This window comes from Oncorhynchus nerka, linkage group LG9b (assembly GCF_034236695.1).
Source record: "Oncorhynchus nerka isolate Pitt River linkage group LG9b, Oner_Uvic_2.0, whole genome shotgun sequence".
Classification (NCBI taxonomy): Eukaryota; Metazoa; Chordata; class Actinopteri; order Salmoniformes; family Salmonidae; genus Oncorhynchus; species Oncorhynchus nerka.
In genome coordinates, this window is record NC_088424.1 from 49,706,634 (window position 1) to 49,724,293 (window position 17,660).

Below are 17,660 nucleotides of genomic sequence, written 5' to 3' on the forward strand. Positions count from 1 at the left end.
CCTCACACACCAAGACATACGGTAGATTCCCCTCACACACCAAGACATACCTGACACACGGTAGATTCCCTTCACACACCAAGACATACCTGACACACGGTAGATTCCCCTCACACACCAAGACATACCTGACACACGGTAGATTCCCCTCACACACCAAGACATACCTGACACACAGTAGATTCCCCTCACACACCAAGACATACCTGACACATAGTAGATTCCCCTCACACACCAAGACATACCTGACACACAGTAGATTCCCCTCACACACCAAGACATACCTGACACACAGTAGATTCCCCTCACACACCAAGACATACCTGACACACAGTAGATTCCCCTCACACACCAAGACATACCTGACACACAGTAGATTCCCCTCACACACCAAGACACACGGTAGATTCCCCTCACACACCAAGACATACCTGACACACGGTAGATTCCTTCACACCTCATTCCGTAGCTCTCGATGTAGTCGATACACTCTCTGAAGACTGCAGGGAGCTGGATCCCGTCGTACAGGGCTGTTCTCTTCACTGCCTCAGCCAGGGGAGCCCCGAAGATGGGTCTGGGGAACAACAATGATAGTTTAAATTATCATTTTAATGTCAAAAAACAGATATTAATCCTTTTGGCTTTTAACACAAATCCCGGAGAAACACGCTCAGGTTGAGAGCACAGAGTTCAGCCACACACACACATACTCAGGTTGAGAGCAGAGTCCAGCCACACACACACACACACACACAGGTTGCAAGCAACAGGATCTAGTCAGCCTTTCACTCCCAGTCAAATTGTCATCAGGCCCGGGATTGGGACCTTGAACCGTCCCGTCTACCTGAATGTAGGCATCTCCACGGGGACGGGCTCCGGCTCGGCCGCGGGCTTCTTCTTCTTCTTCTTCTCCTTCCACTGTTTGACCACGTCTGCTGCCGTCAGGTCTTTAGACTTCTTGTCTTTCTTGTCCTCCTTGGGACACTTCTCCTTCACCTGGGAGACAGGAAAAACACCACGCGTTGGTCCCCTGCAGATCGGTAAGGTCTGGGGAACAACAATGGGTAGTGGGTTCAATTATCATTTTAATGTAAAATATATGCATGGATAACGAAGTCACGTTGGTTGAAAGCGTCTGTTCATAAATGGCGTATATAAAAGTGAGAAAACAGAAATGGTTCTGATCCCAAAAAATTGGTTTAGCGCCGGATCCTCATAGCAAATAATAACATTAAAATAATGATTCACTGGTTATCGAAACTAACAAGTTAATAGCAGGGCATTAAAGCAGAGTGTTAAAACAGAGTTCTCCAGCAAGGGAAGTAAATGGAAAACAGTGACGTTGATTTATTTGATTCTTTACCTTGAAGTCTTTCTTCTTGGAGAAGCTGGGTTTCTTAAACACGTGAATCCCCTTTGACCGCTTCATCTTGGAGGGGCTCTCTGCCTCATCCGCCGAGCTGTCCTCCTGGAAGGCTGCGTATCCCTCCGCTACGGGACGGACGGACGGAGAGGACAGAGGAGGAGGTTAGAAAGCACACCTCTCTCTGATTCGCACTAATACCACAGATGTAGTCAACAAGAAGCACGAAAGAGAGGAGAGAGAAATATAGCAGAGGAACTATAGCAGAGGAGAGGAGGAGAAGAGAGAGAAGAAAAGAGAGAGGGAGCCAGAGAGAGAGAGGAACTACAGCAGAGGAACTATAGCAGAGGAGAGAGAGAAGAGAGAGAGGGAGCCAGAGAGAGAGGAAATATAGCAGAGGAACTATAGCAGAGGAGAGGAGAAGAGAGAGAAGAAAAGAGAGAGGGAGCCAGAGAGAGAGGAAATATAGCAGAGGAACTATAGCAGAGGAACTATAGCAGAGGAACTATAGCAGAGGAACTATAGCAGAGGAAATAGCAGAGGAACTATAAGAGAAGAGAAGAAGAGAGATGGATCCCAGAGAGAAAGGAACTATAGCAGAGGAACTATAGCAGAGGAACTATAGCAGAGGAGAAGAACATTAAAATAATGAACTATAGCAGAGGAACTACAACTAAGAAGTTAATAGAGAGAGGGAGCCAGAGAGAGAGAGGAACTAAGCAGAGGAACTATAGCAGAGAAAGAGAGAAGAAATGGGAAACAGTGAGTTGAGCAGAGGAACTTAGCAGAGGAACTATAGCAGAGAAGAGAGAGAAGAGAGAGAGGGAGCCAGAGAGAGAGGAACTATAGCAGAGGAACTACAGCAGAGGAGAGAGAGAGAAGAGAGAGAGGGAGCCAGAGAGAGAGGAACTATAGCAGAGGAAATATAGCAGAGGAACTATAGCAGAGGAGAGAGAGAGAAGAGAGAGAGGGAGCCAGAGAGAGAGGAACTATAGCAGAGGAACTATAGCAGAGGAACTATAGCAGAGGAACTATAGCAGAGGAGAGAGAGAAGAGAGAGAGGGAGCCAGAGAGAGAGGAAATATAGCAGAGGAAATATAGCAGAGGAACTATAGCAGAGGAGAGGAGGAGAAGAGAGAGAAGAAAAGAGAGAGGGAGCCAGAGAGAGAGAGGAACTATAGCAGAGGAACTATAGCAGAGGAACTATAGCAGAGGAGAGAGAGAAGAGAGAGAGGGAGCCAGAGAGAGAGGAACTATAGCAGAGAAGAGAGAGAGAGAGAGAGAGGAACTATAGCAGAGAAGAGAGAGAGAGAGAGGAACTATAGCAGAGAAGAGAGAGAGCGAGAGAGAGGAACTATAGCAGAGAAGAGAGAGCGAGAGAGAGGAACTATAGCAGAGAAGAGAGAGAGAGAGATGACTAGGAAAAGAGGTCAGGCTCCAATATAGGACAATTCCCACAGCACCTGACAGGCGGCTCGTTTTCCTGAACCAACCTCAAAAGTTATTTCCTCACATCCAATCGCAAACAAACTGCTGGTCCAAGATCAGATCACATTGGTGACCTACTCAACACCTAACCTGTTGCCTCCAGACAGCTAGAGACCCTGTGTATCGGACCGCTGCCTGTCACACACCTTTGCTGGGTACAGGGTGTGCCCTCAAACTGTCCATCTCCTCCCCCCTCCCCCCGTCTCTCTCTAGTCACTATGCCCTGGGAGGGAAAGCTACATTTATCCATGGAAACCCCCTGATGAAAACAGACAGGCGGAACAATAAGCCCCTCCCCCACATAACGAGAACCGTGAGAGGGCTTTGACCCAAAAGTGAGCATAAAGAGTTAAAGGCTACCTGACTATAACAAAGGATTAAAGTACCTTTCCACTTTTTCCAGATTTCTGTGAAATATGACCTCAAATTAATTACAATTACGAGTGAAATCGTTTTCTTTCCAAAAATGTGCAATTAAGTACGTTAAATTTCTATGTTGGAATGGTGTGGGCGTACCCCGGAAGTACAAAAATATTCATGCGAGTAGACCGCTGATTGGCCAGATCATCCTCCTCGATAACATCATCCTCTATGAGGAAATACTGTAGCCAGTGTGTTTGAAACGGTCTGAAATGCAAGTTTGAGTCTTTTTTTTCTTCTCTCCAATGTATACTTTGGCCACAAGTCCCTCTCAAAAGAGATGTTGGATCAAATCCTTCCTAGGATAGTTCTCCCTCTCCAAAAGAGATGTTGGATCAAATCCTTCCTAGGATAGTTCTCCCTCTCCAAAAGAGATGTTGGATCAAATCCTTCCTAGGATAGTTCTCCCTCTCCAAAAGAGATGTTGGATCAAATCCTTCCTAGGATAGTTCTCCCTCTCCAAAAGAGATGTTGGATCAAATCCTTCCTAGGATTAGCTCTCACTCTCGAATCTTAAATGTCAACTTTAGGTACAAAAACAGTCTTAACACAATTTTTCATTCAAACAGAAATGGGATGTGCCTTTGGTGGTTCATCAGTGTGTCATTCTGGTCATGTGCGACGTGAATGACGTAGCTAGTTCGTTAGCTAACTGTAGCCCACTGTAGCTAGTTCGTTAGCTAACTGTAGCCCACTGTAGCTAGTTCGTTAGCTAACTGTAGCCCACTGTAGCTAGTTCGTTAGCTAACTGTAGCCCACTGTAGCTAATTCGTTAGCTAACTGTAGCCCACTGTAGCTAATTCGTTAGCTAACTGTAGCCCACTGTAGCTAGTTCGTTAGCTAACTGTAGCCCACTGTAGCTAGTTCGTTAGCTAACTGTAGCCCACTGTAGCTAGTTCGTTAGCTCACTGTAGCCCACTGTAGCTAGTTCGTTAGCTCACTGTAGCTAGTTCGTTAGTTAACTGTAGCCCACTGTAGCTAGTTCGTTAGCTAACTGTAGCCCACTGTAGCTAGTTCGTTAGCTAACTGTAGCCCACTGTAGCTAGTTCGTTAGCTAACTGTAGCCCACTGTAGCTAATTCGTTAGCTAACTGTAGCCCACTGTAGCTAATTCGTTAGCTAACTGTAGCCCACTGTAGCTAGTTCGTTAGCTAACTGTAGCCCACTGTAGCTAGTTCGTTAGCTAACTGTAGCCCACTGTAGCTAGTTCGTTAGCTAACTGTAGCCCACTGTAGCTAGTTCGTTGGCTAACAGGGCTCTGTTCTAGGCCCTCTCCTATTCTCGCTATACACCAAGTCACTTGGCTCTGTCATAACCTCACATGGTCTCTCCTATCATTGCTATGCAGACGACACACAATTAATCTTCTCCTTTCCCCCTTCTGATGACCAGGTGGCGAATCGCATCTCTGCATGTCTGGCAGACATATCAGTGTGGATGACGGATCACCACCTCAAGCTGAACCTCGGCAAGACGGAGCTGCTCTTCCTCCCGGGGAAGGACTGCCCGTTCCATGATCTCGCCATCACGGTTGACAACTCCATTGTGTCCTCCTCCCAGAGCGCTAAGAACCTTGGCGTGATCCTGGACAACACCCTGTCGTTCTCAACTAACATCAAGGCGGTGGCCCGTTCCTGTAGGTTCAAGCTCTACAACATCCGCAGAGTACGACCCTGCCTCACACAGGAAGCGGCGCAGGTCCTAATCCAGGCACTTGTCATCTCCCGTCTGGATTACTGCAACTCGCTGTTGGCTGGGCTCCCTGCCTGTGCCATTAAACCCCTACAACTCATCCAGAACGCCGCAGCCCGTCTGGTGTTCAACCTTCCCAAGTTCTCTCACGTCACCCCGCTCCTCCGCTCTCTCCACTGGCTTCCAGTTGAAGCTCGCATCCGCTACAAGACCATGGTGCTTGCCTACGGAGCTGTGAGGGGAACGGCACCTCAGTACCTCCAGGCTCTGATCAGGCCCTACACCCAAACAAGGGCACTGCGTTCATCCACCTCTGGCCTGCTCGCCTCCCTACCACTGAGGAAGTACAGTTCCCGCGCAGCCCAGTCAAAACTGTTCGCTGCTCTGGCCCCCCAATGGTGGAACAAACTCCCTCACGACGCCAGGACAGCGGAGTCAATCACCACCTTCCGGAGACACCTGAAACCCCACCTCTTTCAGGAATACCTAGGATAGGATAAAGTAATCCTTCTCACCCCCCTTAAAAGATTTAGATGCACTATTGTAAAGTGGCTGTTCCACTGGATGTCTTAAGGTGAACGCACCAATTTGTAAGTCGCTCTGGATAAGAGCGTCTGCTAAATGACTTAAATGTAAATGTAACTGTAGCCCACTGTAGCTAGTTCGTTGGCTAACTGTAGCCCACTGTAGCTAGTTCGTTAGCTAACTGTAGCCCACTGTAGCTAGTTCGTTAGCTAACTGTAGCCCACTGTAGCTAGTTCGTTAGCTAACTGTAGCCCACTGTAGCTAGTTCGTTAGCTAACTGTAGCCCACTATAGCTAGTTCATTAGCTAACTGTAGCCCACTGTAGCTAGTCAGTAACTCCTCCAGTACGTGTTGACGTCATTTTACAGGATTTTGTTTTTGGACGGAAGCTGTAGAGATCTGTAAGAAATGGCACTTCTGTAGCTAAATATCTTATTCAGCCATTTTGTTTTGTTTTGTTTTTAAACATGATGGTGTATTGATCAGTTAATACAGTTTAAAGATGTTATTTTAGAGGGTTTTTTTTGCCTAAAGTTTGACTTTTAATAAGAAGGACTTGTGTAAATCACAGATAAATACATAAACAGTAATAAATAGTAGTAAAAGGTAATGTCTCCTACTCCTCTTCTCCTTCTTCTTGAACTTGTTCTTCTTCTTGCCGTGCTCTTTATCATCATCCGACACGGCGTCGATGACCTCATGGTGGTGGTGTCCGTCGTGGGGGGGTGAGGGCTCGCCCGTCCTGTACAGGCCGGGGAACTTGGTGGGGCTGATCTCCTCCGAGCTGGGGGTACGAGCCACCCCTCCCGGGTGCTCCGCCCGACGAACCTCCGCTGGGCTGCTACTAGGGGGCAGGAAGCACTCGGTCATGGCTGGGCACTGCTCTTGACACAGAGTCCTGGGTGTCTCTTCACTCCTCGGGTCAGGGACACGAACACATCACCGGGCCATTACACCTACAGGGGACACGCACACACACAGTTTATACTTAGTCAAACATTACAATCACATTATCTGATAGTTTCAGTATACAGCTGCTGTATTAAATTGTAACCAGCAGATGGGGCTCTGTTATAGTAGATATCTCTTGGAGTCCACCTCAACTATACTACTGCATCCACACAAACCCATAAGAACAGTGGTGCCAGTACACACACATTTTGTTAAACAGTACTGCTCTGTCTCCATCTTAATGTGTAACTAGACGGACGGAATTAAATAATGAATGAAATAAGACAGACAGCATGACTGCATGTCCAATTTACTGCATGGCACACAATGTACATATTTTCCGTAGTCCCAGAATTACAACCCATTAAAATAGTAACGTCGTACGTTAAGGATGCCCACAGGGGTCAAATCCAAAACCAGTACAGGACTGAAATACAACAACATCTGGATTAATCCAAGCCACCAGATGGGGCTCAAATATATTTTGGACCTCATCAACTCATCCACGCAAAACTCATACCCGCCCGCAAAAACGGTCATACAGACACCACTAACTGAATCTCAAATCACCTACAGTTTGATAATGCTACCTTACCATTTAAAGAACACACTTTTTGGTCACTTAAAAAAAACTTAACTATAAAAGGAGATGAACTGGATCTAGTGGTGGCAATGGTTGCTACTCCTTTTGACTGACGCACCTCCAGCTCCACACATTTCTAAGGGGTTCCCAATATCTAAATGCCTAGTCCAATGTATTGTTTTTTAAAAATCACATTAACCCACACAACCTTTAATAAACACTAGTTGTGCATCAAGATTCAGGCCTATTATCACTGGGGTCAGTCTGTGATCCTTATCATAGCTGTCCTATGGTGATAATCCGTGTCGACGATATATAAAGCCTTAGGACTCCCGTTCAATACAACACACCACAAGTAGTTGACCTAAGACGCAGCCAGGAGCAAGCGAACGTAAAACAAACCGACTCAAACGGATGTGCAAACTACCAAAGTTGTTGCTAACCACTAGGCTTTGAATGGAGGCCCAGATGCTAACTGCTGTTGTTAAAGCTAGCAGATAGCTACCTAGCTAGCTTACGTTAGCTATCAGCCACCCGCGGGTAATATTGCTAATAAATATTGAAAATAAATCGATACGAGGCAGCTATAACTACTCCAACGTATATAACCGCATTTTTATTCAAATTCGACTTTGAGATAGGATCAGATATTTTACTTTGCCAACTAACCTTTTTCTGGTCAATTCCTTAACGGAGCTTCCTGCTAGCTGTTTGAGTACCAAGTAAACAGAGCTGAGTCTGCGCAGTGAGGCCATAGGTGCTTTATGGGAGTTGTAGTTTAGAGTGCAATCCTGGGGCTACTACAACTACAAGTCCAGTTTGACCAACTTTATCAACTTTTTTTTTTAAAGAGTATTCAACTATATACTTATGAATAACTAAAACATTTATATTTGATCAGATACATTATGAAATGACTGACAACTTCCACACAAAGGTCGTCTTCATTGTATAAATAGCCCAAACAACTACCTCTTCCCCTACTGTGTTTATTTATGTATTTATTTTTCTCCTTTGCACCCCACGATTTCTACTTTGCACACTCATCTACTGTCAAATCTACCATTCCAGTGTTTTACTTGCTACATTGTATTTACTTCGCCACCATGGCCTATTTATTGCCTTTTACCTCCCTTATCTCACCTCATTTGCTCACATTGTAAATATACTTATTTTTCTACTGTATTATTGACTGTATGTTTGTTTTACTCCATGTGTAACTCTTTGTTGTTGGATGTGTCCAACTGCTTTGCTTTATCTTGGCCAGGTCGCAGTTGTAAATGAGAACTTGTTCTCAACTTGCCTACCTGGTTAAATAAAGGTGAAATTAAAAAATAAATAAATAAAAAATTGCGTATTCTGTTGTCTATTTCGCAACTACTTCCGCAGATCTAACAGCGTCTACCGGCTGTAACAGCGTCTACCGGCTGTAACAGCGTCTACCGGCTGTAACAGGGTCTACCGGCTGTAACAGGGTCTACCGGCTGTAACAGGGTCTACCGGCTGTTACCGGCTGTAACAGTGTCTACCGGCTGTAACAGGGTCTACCGGCTGTATCAGGGTCTACCAGCTGTATCAGGGTCTACCGGCTGTAACAGTGTCTACCGGCTGTAACAGGGTCTACCGGCTGTAACAGGGTCTACCGGCTGTTACCGGCTGTAACAGGGTCTACCGGCTGTATCAGGGTCTACTGGCTGTATCAGGGTCTACCGGCTGTAACAGGGTCTACCGGCTGTAACAGTGTCTACCGGCTGTAACAGGGTCTACCGGCTGTAACAGGGTCTACCGGCTGTAACAGGGTCTATTGGCTGTAACAGGGTCTACCGGCTGTAACAGTGTCTACCGGCTGTAACAGGGTCTACCGGCTGTAACAGGGTCTACCGGCTGTAACAGGGTCTACCGGCTGTTACCGGCTGTAACAGTGTCTACCGGCTGTAACAGGGTCTACCGGCTGTAACAGGGTCTACCGGCTGTATCAGGGTCTACCGGCTGTAACAGTGTCTACCGGCTGTAACAGGGTCTACCGGCTGTAACAGGGTCTACCGGCTGTATCAGGGTCTACCGGCTGTAACAGGGTCTACCGGCTGTATCAGGGTCTACCGGCTGTAACAGTGTCTACCGGCTGTAACAGTGTCTACCGGCTGTAACAGGGTAACAGTGTCTACCGGCTGTATGAGGGTCTACCGGCTGTAACAGGGTCTACCGGCTGTAACAGGGTCTACCGGCTGTAACAGTGTCTACCGGCTGTAACAGTGTCTATTGGCTGTAACAGGGTCTACCGGCTGTAACAGTGTCTACCGGCTGTAACAGGGTCTACCGGCTGTATCAGGGTCTACCGGCTGTAACAGTGTCTACCGGCTGTAACAGGGTCTACCGGCTGTAACAGGGTCTACCGGCTGTTACCGGCTGTAACAGGGTCTACCGGCTGTATCAGGGTCTACCGGCTGTAACAGGTTCTACCGGCTGTAACAGTGTCTACCGGCTGTAACAGGGTCTACCGGCTGTAACAGCGTCTACCGGCTGTAACAGCGTCTACCGGCTGTATCAGGGTCTACCGGCTGTAACAGCGTCTACCGGCTGTATCAGGGTCTACCGGCTGTATCAGGGTCTACCGGCTGTAACAGGGTCTACCGGCTGTAACAGTGTCTACCGGCTGTATCAGGGTCTACCGGCTGTATCAGGGTCTACCGGCTGTATCAGGGTCTACCGGCTGTAACAGTGTCTACCGGCTGTATCAGGGTCTACCGGCTGTATCAGGGTCTACCGGCTGTAACAGGGTCTACCGGCTGTAACAGTGTCTACCGGCTGTATCAGGGTCTACCGGCTGTATCAGGGTCTACCAGCTGTATCAGGGTCTACCGGCTGTAACAGTGTCTACCGGCTGTAACAGGGTCTACCGGCTGTAACAGGGTCTACCGGCTGTAACAGCGTCTACCGGCTGTAACAGGGTCTACCGGCTGTAACAGCGTCTACCGGCTGTAACAGCGTCTACCGGCTGTATCAGGGTCTACCGGCTGTAACAGGGTCTACCGGCTGTAACAGGGTCTACCGGCTGTAACAGGGTCTACCGGCTGTATCAGGGTCTACCGGCTGTTACCGGCTGTAACAGGGTCTACCGGCTGTAACAGGGTCTACCGGCTGTAACAGGGTCTACTGGCTGTAACAGGGTCTACTGGCTGTAACAGGGTCTACCGGCTGTATCAGGGTCTACCGGCTGTAACAGTGTTGCGTGACTCAATAACAACAAATCGTCATTGTGCGGTTGGCAGATTCACAGACTACTGTTTGTTCCTCGCCAATTGGACACAGCATCAGTGGCAGGCAGGCAGGCAGGCAGGCAGGCAGGCAGGCAGGCAGACAGACAGACAGGCAGGCAGGAAGGCAGACAGGCAGGCAGGCAGACAGACAGACAGGCAGACAGACAGGCATGCAGGCAGACAGACAGACAGACAGACAGACAGGCAGACAGGCAGGCAGACAGGCAGACAGGCAGGCAGGCAGGCAGACAGACAGGCATGCAGGCAGACAGACAGACAGACAGACAGACAGACAGACAGACAGACAGGCAGGCAGGCAGACAGACAGGCAGACAGGCAGGCAGACAGGCAGGCAGGACACCCAACCATCTGCAAACATCACTGGCGCTAAAAATAGAAGTGGAGAGAGGAGAGGAGAAAGAGAAAAAGACAGAGAGAGTGTGTGTTTGGTTTTACTATCCTTGTATGGACAAGAAGTCCTCACAAGGATAGTAATAAAACAAAGAAAATGATGACAAGTGGGAACATTTCGCCAGTCCCCACAAGGAAAGTGGCTATATAGGTTTAAGGTTAAGGGTTAGGATTAAGGGTTAGGGGTAGATTGAGGGTTTAGGGAAAATAGGATTTTAAAGGTGAATTAAAGGTAAATTAATTGTTTGGTCCCCCCCTTTTCCCCCTCTTCCTGAGAAGGACTCAGACCCTGGTTCACATACTGAACACCTGTGTTTCAGAATGCTGTGATAACAACTGATGTGGAACTGATGTGCTTCCTGTCACAGTGAAACTCAGATTATATTAGATTAGAGTGGGAGACTGGATTCCTGTCACAGGGAAACTCAGATTATATTAGATTAGAGTGGGAGACTGGATTCCTGTCACAGGGAAACTCAGATTATATTAGATTAGAGTGGGAGACTGGATTCCTGTCACAGTGAAACTCAGATTATATTAGATTAGAGTGGGAGACTGGATTCCTGTCACAGTGAAACTCAGATTATATTAGATTAGAGTGGGAGACTGGATTCCTGTCACAGTGAAACTCAGATTATATTAGATTAGAGTGGGAGACTGGATTCCTGTCACAGTGAAACTCAGATTATATTAGATTAGAGTGGGAGACTGGATTCCTGTCACAGTGAAACTCAGATTATATTAGATTAGAGTGGAAGACTGGATTCCTGTCACAGTGAAACTCAGATTATATTAGATTAGAGTGGGAGACTGGATTCCTGTCACAGTGAAACTCAGATTATATTAGATTAGAGTGGAAGACTGGATTCCTGTCACAGTGAAACTCAGATTATATTAGATTAGAGTGGGAGACTGGATTCCTGTCACAGTGAAACTCAGATTATATTAGATTAGAGTGGAAGACTGGATTCCTGTCACAGTGAAACTCAGATTATATTAGATTAGAGTGGGAGACTGGATTCCTGTCACAGTGAAACTCAGATTATATTAGATTAGAGTGGGAGACTGGATTCCTGTCACAGTGAAACTCAGATTATATTAGATTAGAGTGGGAGACTGGATTCCTGTCACAGGGAAACTCAGATTATATTAGATTAGAGTGGGAGACTGGATTCCTGTCACAGGGAAACTCAGATTAGAGTGGGAGACTGGATTCCTGTCACAGTGAAACTCAGATTATATTAGATTAGAGTGGGAGACTGGATTCCTGTCACAGTGAAACTCAGATTAGAGTGGGAGACTGGATTCCTGTCACAGGGAAACTCAGATTAGAGTGGGAGACTGGATTCCTGTCACAGGAAACTCAGATTAGAGGGGGAGACTGGATTCCTGTCACAGTGAAACTCAGATTAGATTAGAAGACTGGATTCATGTCACAGGGAAACTCAGACTAGAGTGGGAGACAGGATTCCTGTCACAGTGAAACTCAGATTAGATTAGAAGACTGGATTCCTGTCACAGTGAAACTCAGATTAGAGTGGAGACTGGATTCCTGTCACAGGGAAACTCAGATTAGAGTGGAAGACTGGATTCCTGTCACAGTGAAACTCAGATTAGATTAGAGTGGGAGACTGGATTCCTGTCACAGGGAAACTCAGATTAGAGTGGAGACTGGATTCCTGTCACAGGGAAACTCAGATTAGAGTGGAAGACTGGATTCCTGTCACAGTGAAACTCAGATTAGATTAGAGTGGAAGACTGGATTCCTGTCACAGTGAAACTCAGATTAGATTAGATTGGAAGACTGGATTCCTGTCACAGGGAAACTCAGATTAGGAACAGAGGACTATTAGATATAGGAACAGAGGACTATTAGATATAGGAACAGAGGAGGACTATTAGATATAGGAACAGAGGACTATTAGATATAGGAACAGAGGACTATTAGATATAGGAACAGAGGACTATTAGACATAGGAACAGAGGAGGACTATTAGACATAGGAACAGAGGACTATTAGATATAGGAACAGAGGACTATTAGATATAGGAACAGAGGACTATTAGACATAGGAACAGAGGACTATTAGATATAGGAACAGAGGAGGACTATTAGACATAGGAACAGAGGACTATTAGATATAGGAACAGAGGAGGACTATTAGATATAGGAACAGAGGACTATTAGACATAGGAACAGAGGACTATTAGATATAGGAACAGAGGACTATTAGATATAGGAACAGAGGACTATTAGACATAGGAACAGAGGAGGACTATTAGATATAGGAACAGAGGAGGACTATTAGACATAGGAACAGAGGACTATTAGACATAGGAACAGAGGACTATTAGATATAGGAACAGAGGACTATTAGATATAGGAACAGAGGAGGACTATTAGACATAGGAACAGAGGACTATTAGATATAGGAACAGAGGACTATTAGATATAGGAACAGAGGAGGACTATTAGACATAGGAACAGAGGAGGACTATTAGACATAGGAACAGAGGACTATTAGATATAGGAACAGAGGACTATTAGATATAGGAACAGAGGAGGACTATTAGACATAGGAACAGAGGACTATTAGATATAGGAACAGAGGACTATTAGATATAGGAACAGAGGAGGACTATTAGACATAGGAACAGAGGACTATTAGATATAGGAACAGAGGAGGACTATTAGACATAGGAACAGAGGACTATTAGATATAGGAACAGAGGACTATTAGATATAGGAACAGAGGAGGACTATTAGACATAGGAACAGAGGACTATTAGACATAGGAACAGAGGACTATTAGACGTAGGAACAGAGGACTATTAGATATAGGAACAGAGGACTATTAGACATAGGAACAGAGGACTATTAGATATAGGAACAGAGGAGGACTATTAGACATAGGAACAGAGGAACAGATATAGGAACAGAGGACTATTAGATATAGGAACAGAGGACTATTAGATATAGGAACAGAGGACTATTAGATATAGGAACAGAGAGGACTATTAGATAGGAACAGAGGACTAGGAACAGAGGACTATTAGACATAGGAACAGAGGAGGACTATTAGACATAGGAACAGAGGAGGACTATTAGACATAGGAACAGAGGAGGACTATTAGATATAGGAACAGAGGACTATTAGACATAGGAACAGAGGAGGACTATTAGACATAGGAACAGAGGAGGACTATTAGACATAGGAACAGAGGAGGACTATTAGATATAGGAACAGAGGACTATTAGACATAGGAACAGAGGACTATTAGACGTAGGAACAGAGGACTATTAGACGTAGGAACAGAGGACTATTAGATATAGGAACAGAGGACTATTAGACATAGGAACAGAGGACTATTAGATATAGGAACAGAGGACTATTAGACATAGGAACAGAGGAGGACTATTAGATATAGGAACAGAGGACTATTAGACATAGGAACAGAGGACTATTAGACATAGGAACAGAGGAGGACTATTAGACATAGGAACAGAGGAGGACTATTAGACATAGGAACAGAGGACTATTAGATATAGGAACAGAGGACTATTAGACATAGGAACAGAGGAGGACTATTAGATATAGGAACAGAGGACTATTAGACATAGGAACAGAGGACTATTAGATATAGGAACAGAGGACTATTAGACATAGGAACAGAGGACTATTAGACATAGGAACAGAGGAGGACTATTAGACGTAGGAACAGAGGACTATTAGATATAGGAACAGAGGACTATTAGACATAGGAACAGAGGAGGACTATTAGATATAGGAACAGAGGAGGACTATTAGATATAGGAACAGAGGACTATTAGATATAGGAACAGAGGAGGACTATTAGACATAGGAACAGAGGACTATTAGACATAGGAACAGAGGAGGACTATTAGATATAGGAACAGAGGACTATTAGATATAGGAACAGAGGACTATTAGATATAGGAACAGAGGACTATTAGACATAGGAACAGAGGACTATTAGACATAGGAACAGAGGAGGACTATTAGATATAGGAACAGAGGAGGACTATTAGATATAGGAACAGAGGACTATTAGACATAGGAACAGAGGACTATTAGATATAGGAACAGAGGACTATTAGACATAGGAACAGAGGACTATTAGACATAGGAACAGAGGAGGACTATTAGATATAGGAACAGAGGACTATTAGACATAGGAACAGAGGACTATTAGACATAGGAACAGAGGACTATTAGACATAGGAACAGAGGAGGACTATTAGATATAGGAACAGAGGACTATTAGACATAGGAACAGAGGACTATTAGACATAGGAACAGAGGATATAGGAACAGAGGAGGACTATTAGATATAGGAACAGAGGAGGACTATTAGACATAGGAACAGAGGAGGACTATTAGACATAGGAACAGAGGAGGACTATTAGACATAGGAACAGAGGACTATTAGACATAGGAACAGAGGAGGACTATTAGACATAGGAACAGAGGACTATTAGACATAGGAACAGAGGAGGACTATTAGACATAGGAACAGAGGACTATTAGACATAGGAACAGAGGAGGACTATTAGACATAGGAACAGAGGACTATTAGACATAGGAACAGAGGACTATTAGACATAGGAACAGAGGACTATTAGATATAGGAACAGAGGAGGACTATTAGACATAGGAACAGAGGAGGACTATTAGACATAGGAACAGAGGAGGACTATTAGACATAGGAACAGAGGAGGACTATTAGATATAGGAACAGAGGACTATTAGATGTAGGAACAGAGGAGGACTATTAGACATAGGAACAGAGGAGGACTATTAGACATAGGAACAGAGGACTATTAGATATAGGAACAGAGGACTATTAGACATAGGAACAGAGGACTATTAGATATAGGAACAGAGGACTATTAGATATAGGAACAGAGGACTATTAGACATAGGAACAGAGGAGGACTATTAGATATAGGAACAGAGGACTATTAGACATAGGAACAGAGGACTATTAGACGTAGGAACAGAGGACTATTAGACGTAGGAACAGAGGACTATTAGATATAGGAACAGAGGACTATTAGACGTAGGAACAGAGGACTATTAGATATAGGAACAGAGGAGGACTATTAGACATAGGAACAGAGGACTATTAGATATAGGAACAGAGGACTATTAGACATAGGAACAGAGGACTATTAGACATAGGAACAGAGGACTATTAGACATAGGAACAGAGGACTATTAGATATAGGAACAGAGGACTATTAGACATAGGAACAGAGGACTATTAGACATAGGAACAGAGGAACAGAGGACTATTAGACATAGGAACAGAGGAACAGAGGACTATTAGACATAGGAACAGAGGACTATTAGATATAGGAACAGAGGACTATTAGACATAGGGAACTATTAGACATAGGGAGGACTATTAGATATAGGAACAGAGGACTATTAGACATAGGAACAGAGGACTATTAGATATAGGAACAGAGGACTATTAGACATAGGAACAGAGGACTATTAGACATAGGAACAGAGGAGGACTATTAGATATAGGAACAGAGGGAGGACTATTAGATATAGGATATAGGAACAGAGGAGGACTATTAGACATAGGAACAGAGGACTATTAGACTATAGGAACAGAGGAGGACTATTAGATATAGGAACAGAGGACTATTAGACATAGGAACAGAGGACTATTAGATATAGGAACAGAGGACTATTAGACATAGGAACAGAGGACTATTAGACATAGGAACTATTAGACATAGGGAGGACTATTAGACATAGGAACAGAGGACTATTAGACATAGGAACAGAGGGAGGACTATTAGATATAGGAACAGAGGAGGACTATTAGACATAGGAACAGAGGACTATTAGACATAGGAACAGAGGACTATTAGATATAGGAACAGAGGAGGACTATTAGATATAGGAACAGAGGACTATTAGATATAGGAACAGAGGACTATTAGATATAGGAACAGAGGACTATTAGATATAGGAACAGAGGACTATTAGATATAGGAACAGAGGACTATTAGATATAGGAACAGAGGACTATTAGACATAGGAACAGAGGACTATTAGACATAGGAACAGAGGACTATTAGACATAGGAACAGAGGAGGACTATTAGATATAGGAACAGAGGACTATTAGATATAGGAACAGAGGACTATTAGATATAGGAACAGAGGACTATTAGATATAGGAACAGAGGACTATTAGACATAGGAACAGAGGACTATTAGATATAGGAACAGAGGACTATTAGATATAGGAACAGAGGACTATTAGATATAGGAACAGAGGACTATTAGATATAGGAACAGAGGACTATTAGATATAGGAACAGAGGACTATTAGACATAGGAACAGAGGACTATTAGACATAGGAACAGAGGACTATTAGATATAGGAACAGAGGAGGACTATTAGATATAGGAACAGAGGAGGACTATTAGACATAGGAACAGAGGACTATTAGACATAGGAACAGAGGACTATTAGATATAGGAACAGAGGACTATTAGACATAGGAACAGAGGACTATTAGACATAGGAACAGAGGACTATTAGAGGAACTATTAGATATAGGAACAGAGGAGGACTATTAGATATAGGAACAGAGGACTATTAGACATAGGAACAGAGGAGGACTATTAGATATAGGAACAGAGGAGGACTATTAGATATAGGAACAGAGGACTATTAGATATAGGAACAGAGGACTATTAGACATAGGAACAGAGGAGGACTATTAGATATAGGAACAGAGGAGGACTATTAGATATAGGAACAGAGGACTATTAGACATAGGAACAGAGGACTATAGACATAGGAACAGAGGACTATAGAACAGAGGAACAGAACAGAGGACTATTAGATATAGGAACAGAGACTATTAGATATAGGAACAGAGGACTATTAGACATAGGAACAGAGGACTATTAGATATAGG

The 17,660-nt window shown here is 44.5% G+C and overlaps 1 protein-coding gene across 1 annotated transcript in view; it reads right to left on the reverse strand.

Annotated features, from left to right (window-relative positions):
- ralbp1 (ralA binding protein 1) overlaps positions 1 to 7,766 on the reverse strand; it is a 77,467-nt gene extending 69,701 nt beyond the window's left edge. The window contains exons 1-5 of the mRNA XM_065013807.1: positions 7,691 to 7,766; positions 6,108 to 6,443; positions 1,364 to 1,491; positions 845 to 996; positions 432 to 574 (exon numbers count right to left, since the gene is read on the reverse strand). Coding sequence (XP_064869879.1) covers positions 432 to 574; positions 845 to 996; positions 1,364 to 1,491; positions 6,108 to 6,357 — 673 coding nt within the window. The 5' untranslated portion in view covers positions 6,358 to 6,443; positions 7,691 to 7,766. The remainder of the gene's footprint in view (positions 1 to 431; positions 575 to 844; positions 997 to 1,363; positions 1,492 to 6,107; positions 6,444 to 7,690) is intronic.
- Positions 7,767 to 17,660: the final 9,894 nt, after the last annotated feature.